This window comes from Macaca fascicularis, chromosome 16, assembly GCF_037993035.2.
Source record: "Macaca fascicularis isolate 582-1 chromosome 16, T2T-MFA8v1.1".
Classification (NCBI taxonomy): Eukaryota; Metazoa; Chordata; class Mammalia; order Primates; family Cercopithecidae; genus Macaca; species Macaca fascicularis.
Window position 1 is genome coordinate 37,034,244 of NC_088390.1, and position 9,544 is coordinate 37,043,787.

Sequence of the window (9,544 nt, forward strand, 5' to 3'; positions counted from 1 at the left end):
GGCGGATGTGTCCCCATTTCATGGCATTTAGGGATGACGAGACTCTCTGTCCAGGTCCCACTGTCCTTAAGTCCTTGGGATGATGCCCACCCCTGCTTGGGGCTTGACACTCCAGAGACTCGTGCAGTTGTGAGACAATGGGTCTGGCCCCTTTTTACCTGGGGGCGGTGGTGGAATGGGGGTTACGCAGCCAGCCAGCATCTGGGAGCCCGATGGGAGCGGTTCAGGTTTTCTCTGAGGCTCTCAAGTACAATGTAACTTTTAGATGATTTTTGGCTCACAGGATGGAAATCGCAGAGGATGCAGATAGTTTGTGGGCACAGGAGCGAGAGAACATCATTATGAACTATGAGAAGGTACAGGTCGGTCTGCTTCTTGGAGGGAGGCCTCGTCCAGTGCACCCTGGTCAAAGGGTCCTGGGCTCCCTAGGAGCACAGGGTGGGCACGGGTGGCCACTACCTCCAGGCCCGTGCACTCTTTACCTTGGACCCTTCACCAAGGCTCCCTCTGGGTTACAGGGACACCGAGGTGAGCTGCCAGAAGACATGGGGCCTGAGCCTGTTGGAATCTACAGCAGCATTGATCGCTTTGGGATTGTGCAGTGAGTCCTCTGTGCTCCCCTCACCCCTAAAGCACCTGTCTCAGCTCAGGGATGGGTTTGCTTTCAGAAAGGCCTTTCTGAGGCAGGACTGTCTCGCCAGGTCAGGCCAACCTCCTTTCCAGGGTCAGAACTCCTCCCTGGCTCCCCTGCAGGTCCAGCCCGAGGTTGCTGTTAGGCCAGAGGTGCGGGGCCCATCTAGGGAGCGGGTGGGAATGGAGACTGGGCTAGGTCAGGCCCCTGGACTCTCAGCAGTTCTGTCCACAAGTCAGCACAAGAGGAGCGGGGCAGCCTGAGGGTCTGGCCCTCTCTACTTGGAGACAACCCCAGTGAGATCCATGTGTTGTGGCCACAGGGTGAGGGGACGCCTGGCTTAGCCTCAGGGCTGTTGTCCAGCGGGTCTCTGAGGGTCCACCTGCCCCTGTCTTCCCTCATTTCCCTAGAGCTGCAGCCCTCACTGCCCCCATCAGGAAGATGGAAAGGCATGGAGACAGTGGGGGCTGTGGCCCTAGAGGAACAGGGGAGAAGACGGGCAGGGCCCTGTTCTGGGCATCTCATATTAAGGTCAGGGAGGTGGCAGGGCTTGTGGCTAAAGACCCTGGGTCTGGTGCTGGGGAAGGGATCTGGGTCCAGGTAAGAGGAGCCCAGACAGGAGTCCATCCCTTAAGGATCATAGGATGCAGAGACAGAGGATCCCAGGGGAGGTAGGGTGGGAGGGAGCTGATGAGCGGTGCCACTTCTGAAACGCAGGGTGTGTGGGTCAGGTGCAGGGAGAGGCAGGTGGATGCTGGGAGGTCAGAACTTGCAAGGGCCTTGGGGCTGTCAAGTGGGATGGGCCCCTGGTACACTAGGAGTACACCGGGCAGGTCTCAGGGCAGGCTCCCTTGACCCTGGTGGGGTGATGTGGTCACTCCCTGAGGGACTCCTGTGAGGGCCCTGTCGCCCACCCTGGGCGGCCCCCATCCCGTCTCAGGCCTGACCTTTCTCAGCTCCAGCAGAAAGCACCACCTCCAGTCCAGGACAAGCAGCCCCATTATGCAGCCTGACCGCCCCCCACGCCAGGGGCACCAGTAACCCCACCCAGGCTGGCCCCACACTCCTTCTTCTCCCAGGTCTTGCCCCTCCTGGGAGTCAGCCCCACAGGAAGGCCCTTGTCCTCCCTTCCCTGTGTCTTCTCCTGGGCTGAGCCCTGAGCTGGATAGGGACAGAGCCTGTCCTTTCTGGGGGTTGGCTCCCAGTCTGGGGCAGCTCCAGGCCCTGTGCAGGTCCTCAGTTCTGCCTGGGTTGTCTTACAGTGAGACAGAGCTGCCTCCTGCCACCGCTCCGGAGGAGAAGGTAAGAGCCTGATGCATGGGGGGGCTGGTCCAGGGGCGTGGGGACTGGGAGGGTGGTCGGTGAGGCAGAGGAGGCCGCTGGCCAGGGCAGTGGTGGGTGAGGGCAACACGCTATCACTGGGAGGGGCAGCAGTCCCTGCTGGATCTGACCCCAAGTTGCGGTAACTTGGGCAGTTTGATAAAATTCCAAAGTGAGAACCACAGTTGTGGCTTGGGGGTGGCTGCCGCCTGTATCAGGACCCCACCCAGAGGCTGGGACCTGACCTACGACTGGTGTGTCTGTGGCCTGAGGACCACACGTCTCGGGGTCCCAAAGCCAGCCCACTGGTGCTCATTTGCTCAAAGGCTCTCAAACCTTAGGGTCTGCCATTCCCTGGTTCCCTCCAGCTGGGTCCACCAGGGCTCCAGAGCCCAAGATCCAGCATCCACAGGCGGCTCTGGGAAGCCTGGCAGCTCCCCTAACACCAACATTCCTCATTTGACAGCAAATGCGGCGGGAGATAACACGAAAGAGCAAGTGGATGGAAATGCTGCGACAATGGGAGACATACAAGAACAGTAAAAAAGTAATGTGTGGAGGGAGAGGCCCCCGGAACCACTTTCTGCAGAGACAGGGGACAGGCACCCATGGCTGTGGCCTGGCACCGTCAGCCTCTCAGAGGGCGGGGGGCACACTGTCCTCACCCAGAGGACTGCAGGCCTGGTCGGTGGTTTGCCTGCCTATTCGTGCAAGCGTCACCTTGCTGGGAGGGAATCTGAATCTAGGGCTGGGACTACCCAGAGCTGAAGGCTAAAGATGTCCTGGTGACCCAAAGGAAGGAAAATGTTCAGATCAGAGTCCCGACTCTGAGTGTCCATCCACTTTTTCAATCCTGGGAAGGGAGACTGTGTCCCAGCTTAATGTCACCTCTAACGAGGAATCACAGCGTCAAAACCAACCATTTCCAGAATCCTCGGGCTCTGGTCCTCACTGGGGTCGCCCCGTGGCCTGTGACACCAGGTTGTTTTCTGCCCACAGCTGAGAGATCGAGTATATAAGGGCATTCCCATGAACATCCGGGGCCAAGTGTGGTCAGTCCTGCTGAACATACAGGAAGTCAAGTCGAAAAACCCCAGAACATACAAGGTACGCTCAGCCAGAGCACAACAAACAGGACAGGCCGTGTCAGGGGCCCAGGTCTCCAGCTGGAGGGAGCATCAAGCCCAGCCTGGGGGGTGGGTGGGATGGTCAGATGCACATCCTGGGCACGGACGGTGACATAGTCACCACAGACAAACTCAGCTCTCGTGACCCTCCCCGGCTTCAGTAACAAGCCAAAAAGCAGCTTTGTGGAGAAGGAAACCTTCCTGCTTTCCTTCCTTCCCGGAGTGCTGACTGTGGGCCGACTGCCATTTGGGGCAGGGAGTCTTCCATCTGTTCTGAGGCTGCTTCCTCCTTTTGGCCCTACCCTACAGGTCATGAAGGAGAAGGGCAAGAGGTCATCTGAACACATCCACCAGATCGACGTGGACATAAGCAAGACACTAAGGACTCACATCTTCTTCAGGGATCGATACGGAGCCAAGTAAGCCTATGGGAGCCACAGGATCACAGCAGACATGGAGTGAACGAAAGGGATGGGAGATTCCCCAGAGCAGAAGCCAGGGTCACCTAGGAGGGATGACAGAGCTGCCAAGAGCTCTCCTGGCCCAGGGAACAGCTGGCACCATGAAACAAGCACCTCCCTGGTTCCAAGCCCTGGGCCAGACTGGAACACGTGGGGCCAGAACCCAGGAGGATCCTGAGGAGACAGAAGGCAGCAAACAAAATCATGCACAATGGTGAAAGGTGCTCTCCTGGACCCACGGGGACCCACGGTAGGACTCACGGGAGGGTGGCAGGACAGAGGGCCCTTGAGCCTCCCGAGGTAACAGTGACATCACCAAATGCTGGGGGAATTAGGGTCCTGGAAACTGTTATCCTTGTCTGCTGGGAACGTGACATGGCACAGCCACTTTGGCAGCCAGTTGGGCAGTGGCTCACAAAGCTCAATGGACTTCAACCACGTGTCCCCAAAGTGTCTCAGATATTGAACCCACTGATTTGAAAACTGACATCCACATAAGATGTTCACTGATTAATTCATTGTCACTCATACACGGAGACGTCGGGGATGGCCTTCAACACGGGAATGGGGAGAGCAAGACCGGTCCTCCCTCCAAACGGAAGACCCAGTGAGAAAAGGGATCGAGCCAGTGATGGCTGGATGAATGTGGGTGGATCCTAGATGCATTTTGCTGAGGGAAAGAAGCCAGCCCCAATAAGCTACCACGTAGGATTCCCCTTCCTGGGTCATTCTGGAAAAGACCAATTCATAGGGACTGAGAAGTAGTCTGGGTGGCCAAGGGTTGACAGACTGGGGAGAGGCTGGGTGCATAGGGGCCACCCTGGAGACTTGGAAGATGAAGGAGTCACTCCAGGAGGGGCTGGAGCGGTGGCCGGGAGACTCTGTCCATTGGTTTAGAACCGTGGAGGAACTGTACATCCAAAGACTGAACTGGTGTGTGTGCAAACTGAAAAAAAAATAAAATCATTCAGAGTGAAAAGGATCAGGCAAGCCACTGTACAACTGGGCTATCTGCATGTCACAGATGTGGATTTTACTGAAATATTTCTTCAAAGGCTCTGAGAAGCTCACTGCTTATCTGGTGAATCATCTGAACCTGAAATGGGATTCGTTGTTAGGCTTTGTGGACAAAGTGAAACCAACGGCATCTGCACAAAACAAACAAAAGCCTCCTTTCTCTGTCTCCTAGGCAGCGGGAACTATTCTACATCCTCCTGGCATATTCAGAGTATAACCCGGTGAGTATTCCCGGCAGTGACATTCCCGGGCAGTATTTCCCTGTTCACAGGAGTGGGTGTCTGGTGGGGTGCCATCGCTTCTTTTAAGGTTAGTATGGACAAGGTGCTGAAGTGCCTGATGGACTTGGCTCTTGTCATGAAATGAATTTGCACCCTGAGGAAGCCTCTTCTTCAGAGGAAGCCTCCCCAGTCACCTCTGCCCTCTCCAATGCCATCAGTCCTCCCAGGTGACCTCAGTCCTCCCAGGTGATGTCCTTTCACGGTGACTCTGGCTCTTGCAGGAGGTGGGCTACTGCAGGTACCTGAGCCCCATCGCGGCCTTGTTTCTCCTGTATCTGCCTGAGGAGGATGCATTCTGGGCACTGGTGCAGCTGCTGGCCAGTGAGAGGCACTCCCTGCAGGGTAGGTGGACAGCTGCCCAAGGGACCTCATGCAGCCAGACCCAGAGACGGCCACCCTGGCCAGGTGATCTCGGCTTTCAGCCAAGGCACCTTCCTTGTGTAGCCAGCTCCTTGGGAGTCTTCAGGGTGTCTCTGCTGAGGGTCCCACAGGAGTCCGCGGCTGACCCCCAAAGCCCAAGTCAGACGCCTTTCATCCCCATCAGCGGAGGGCATCTCATCCTCCCCGTGGCCACCCTCTGTGTCCTGCTGCCACGCCCTCTGGCTCTGATTCTGTGCAGCTCACTCTCCCCTCACTGAGAGTCCTCCTGCCCTCCAGCTGCCCAGGCTCCTGCTGCCCTTGGTGCCCACGAATGGGCCGACCAAGCCCAGGTGGCAGCATCTCCCCATCCTGTGTCCCCTGGCCCGACCCCACTTCCAGGAGACGACCAGGAAACCCAGAACCCGCCCTGTTCTGGCCGCCATGTGGTGGCCTCAAGTCAGGCTTGCCCTTTTTGCACCCTGGTCCAGGAGGCCTCTAGGGAAACCTGCAGCCAGACTCCAGGGAATGTTCCTGCCCCACCTCCCCAGGGCAAAGGCTGCATGGTGGGTCACCAGATGGGAGGGTGAAAGGCCTTGAGGTTTGGGGGCCTCTCCAGCTGCCCAGCTCTTCCAGCTGATGGCTCCACATCTTGGGGGAAGGCTCTGATTTCTTGATGGGCTTGGGGCTTCTCAGGATTCCACAGCCCAAATGGCGGGACAGTCCAGGGGCTCCAAGACCATCTGGAGCATGTGGTCCCCACGTCACAACCCAAGACCATGTGGCGTCTGGTGAGTTTATGGCGTCTGGTGAGCAAGCTTGGGCTCTTCTCCAGAGGCCCTGCATCCCGTGGCGCTGGTGACTGGATGAGTCCAGCCAGGGCCTGACCTGGAACGTCGGGTTCTCCATGGCCTGGGAGTTGGATTCCTTTCCTGCCCTGGAGGAGACAGAGGCACAGGGATGGGGGCCCAGCTCCCGCAGAGCAGGGCAAAGGGCAGTGTGTCCACCGGGAGTGTGGGAAGGGGACGGTGTTGTGGGGAGCCCTGGACGCTGCCCATTGTTCTGCACTAGGGGAAGGGTCTTCAGAGGCCCTGGAAGAGGGAAGTTTTTAGGGCAGCCCAGGGGGCCCTGAGCACCTCTGTTCCTCCCATCAGGACAAGGAAGGTCTTTGCGCGCAGGGTTCCTTGTTAGGCTGGCTTCTCCAGATGTTGAATGACGGGGTAAGAAGACATAGGGAGACCCTGACTCAGGGACCCTCCTTGCCCTGCAGTGCCCTGCTTCCCCAGCCCAGGGGTCTGGCTCACCCACAGCCCACAGGAGGCTCTGCCCACAGGGGGGTCCCCACAGGACACCCAAACAAAACCCTCTGCCCAAGGGGGGTCATCCCAGGGCAATAACTGGGACTCAGACCCCGCCTTACAGGCAGACTGGGCCAGGACCCAACTTGGCAGGGATCAGGGAAGCCTCAAGCCCTGGGCAAGCCCCTCTCTCCAGGAGCCACACTCCCACTCCAATGAGTGCCCCCCATGAGGAGCTGCAAGACCTTGTCTGACCCAGCGCCCTGGAGGGCTCAGGAAACCCTCATGGGGAAGGTCACTGACTCTGGGGACTGAAGCCCCAGTGGGCTCAGCCCGAGCCACCAGCCCCAGCCTGGAAGGGCTACAGTCTCCCACACCTGCTATCCCCACAGATCTCTCTTGGGCTCATCCTGCGCCTGTGGGACGTGTATTTGCTGGAAGGAGAACAGGTGTTGATGCCGATGACAAGCATTGCCTTTAAAGTTCAGAGGAGTAAGTCTCCGTGTGCCCAGTGGGGCGTGGGGAGCCCTGGGGTCAGACCCCGATTTACCCGAGGGCAGCTTCCTCACACTGTCCTCATGATCCTCTGTTCTGGCCCAGAGGGAGGTCTGGCCAGGTGGGCTGGGCAAGGCACAGTGACACCGAGCCCGCCCCCCACATGGCCCAGATGAAAGTCAGGAGTGTCCTGAGCACTTCCCTGCCCAGGTTGTCCCCCAGCCACAGTCTCCTGTGCACATCTGGACCCCTGGGGTGGCCACAGAAGGTTCTGGCACGGCCCAGTGGGAGACTGAAGTGGTCACAGGGTATCAGCTGTGCCCCCTCCCAGGGAACTCTCCTGGCCTGATGTCCACCCTGTCCCTAGAGCGCCTCATGAAGACATCCAGGTCTGGCCTGTGGGCACGGTTTCGGAACCTGTTCTTCTATACCTGGGAGTTGGATGATGACTCTGTGCTCAAGCATCTTAGGGCCTCTATGAAGAAACTAACAAGGAAGCAAGGGGACCTGCCACCCCCAGGTGGGCTCCAGTGCCATGTCCCCTCCCATGTCACCCTCTGGGGCAGTCAATAGTAGGGGAGTGCCTGAGACCCGCAACCCTACTACCTGGGCCTTCCTCTTCACCTTTTCTTCCTCCTCTTCCTCCTGGACTCTAAGAAAGTACAGGAGGCCCACCGGTCCTCAGGGCAGGCGCTCAGTGTGTGTGTACTGGATGTGTTGTGCCCGCAGGAGGAGGATGTGGGCATGACCGTCCAACAAGCCCCCTCCCACATTCCACAGTGTCTCTGTCGCCCCATCACAGGACCCTCTAGGGCACTAGATGAGCCAGACCCATTTGTGGGAAACCCCACCCCTCCCTGCAAGCACCCACAGCCTCAGACAGCAGCAGAGGCCCCTCACTGCTGCACGCTCCTCCAAGGTTGCCAGGACAACCAGCCTTGAGCCAGGGAGACAAGGGAATCGGGTGTCCCTGACCCCAGAGCACTCAGGGAGAGGGCACAAGCGGGACCCCGGGTGAGAGCTAGAGCCAAGAATTCAGCCAGATGTGGAAACGCTCAGTCCTGGCATGGACTGGGCAGCCCAGGAGGGCAGAGGGTGACCCACATCCAGGTCCAATCACCCACTGTGGAGATGGGTCCCCATGTGAGGTGGCAAAGGGCTGGGTGACATCCAAGTCCCTTCCCACCTGAGTTCTCATTGGGGGCTGTATCCCTGGCCCAATAGTCCTGGGACGAGGGTGTGTGGTAGGAAGCCCCCAGCCAGTCTGGACCCTGGGGGCAGTCCCAGGAGCCACCTGCCATCCCCCCACAGCTTCCCCATGCCAGGTGGCACACACCTCTCCCCTGGGATCAGCAGACTACAGGTGCGTCCTCAGTGTCAGACCACGGGGCCACACAGAGACCCTGAGGACTCCAGAGACCTAGGCAGGTGGGGCTGGCCAGGAAAGGCCTGCATGGGCTCAGTGGAGACACTGACCACGACTGTTTTCCTTTCAGCCAAACTGGAGCAAGGGTTCTCGGCACCTAGGCCTGTGCCGGCTTCAAGTGGCAGGACGACCCTCTGCAAGGGGGACAGGCAGGCCCCTCCAGGCCCACCAGCCCGGTTCCAGCGGCCCATTTGGTTAGTTTCCCCACCGTGGGCACCTCGTTCTTCCACATCCTGTCCTGGTGGAGCTGTCTGGGAAGACACCTACCCTGTGGGCACTCAGGATGTGCCCAGCCCGGCCCCGGCTCAGGGAAGACCTCAGGGTTCCTGGAGATTCCTGGAGTGGAACTCGATGCCCCGGCTCCTGACAGACTTGGATATAGGGGGCCCTTGGTTCCCCCATTATGATTTCGAACAGAGCTGCTGGGTCCGCGTCCCTTCTGAACAACCCGAGCCAGCTTCACATTCTCATTTTATTTTTTGTTAAACTTATGAAAATTTATTAAGAAAGTGTGCACCTCGAAAGACATTCACGGATGGAACACACTAGTCCCCAGATCACAAAGTCAACCATGTCCAGCCCCTCCCAGCACCCCCAGTCCTGCCACCAGCATTCTGAATTCCAACAACACCATGAGCCTGCCTTTGTACTCTACCCTTATGGAAGGATAACCCCCTTCATGTTTTAAAATAAATGTTTTCTGTTTAAATTATTTTAGATATACAGAAATATTGAAAAGGCACTACAGTGTCCGCCTACACCTTCCATCCAGCTGCCCCTAATTATGGCGTTTTGCAGTACCATGGCACATAAGAAATTTAGGCCGGATGTGGTGACTAATACGTGTAATCTCAGCAATTTGAGAGGTCAAAGCGGGAGGTTCACGTTCACTTGAGTCTAGAAGTCTGAAACCAGGCTGGGAAACACAGGTGAACCCTGTCTCTAGAGAAAAGTCAAAGAAATTAGCCAGGCCTGGTGGCATGTGTCTATGGTCCCACCTAGTGAGGAAGTTGAGGCAGGAGGACTGCTGCAGCCCATGACTTCCAGGAAGCAGTGAGCCATGATTGTACCAGTGAAGAATAGAAAGGTAAATATTTGAAGTGTTACTTTATGCCACTAGGGAAAGCAAGA

At 57.8% G+C, this 9,544-nt stretch overlaps 1 protein-coding gene across 2 annotated transcripts; it reads left to right on the forward strand.

Moving 5' to 3' along the window:
• The first annotated feature begins 284 nt into the window (after positions 1–284).
• On the forward strand, positions 285–9,125 carry LOC135967626 (TBC1 domain family member 3G-like). Of its 2 annotated transcripts, XM_065531189.1 has the most exons (13): positions 285–356; positions 519–601; positions 1,894–1,933; positions 2,418–2,503; positions 2,956–3,058; positions 3,388–3,497; positions 4,729–4,777; positions 5,059–5,179; positions 5,891–5,985; positions 6,328–6,414; positions 6,885–6,984; positions 7,355–7,507; positions 8,484–9,125. In XM_065531189.1, the coding sequence occupies exons 1-13, from the start codon at positions 285–287 to the stop codon at positions 8,897–8,899; spliced, it is 1,515 nt and encodes a 504-aa protein (XP_065387261.1). In that variant the 3' UTR covers positions 8,900–9,125. The 2 variants fall into 2 exon arrangements, with proteins under 2 accessions (XP_065387261.1, XP_065387262.1); XM_065531190.1 differs by lacking the exon at positions 6,328–6,414.
• The last annotated feature ends 419 nt before the right edge of the window (positions 9,126–9,544 follow it).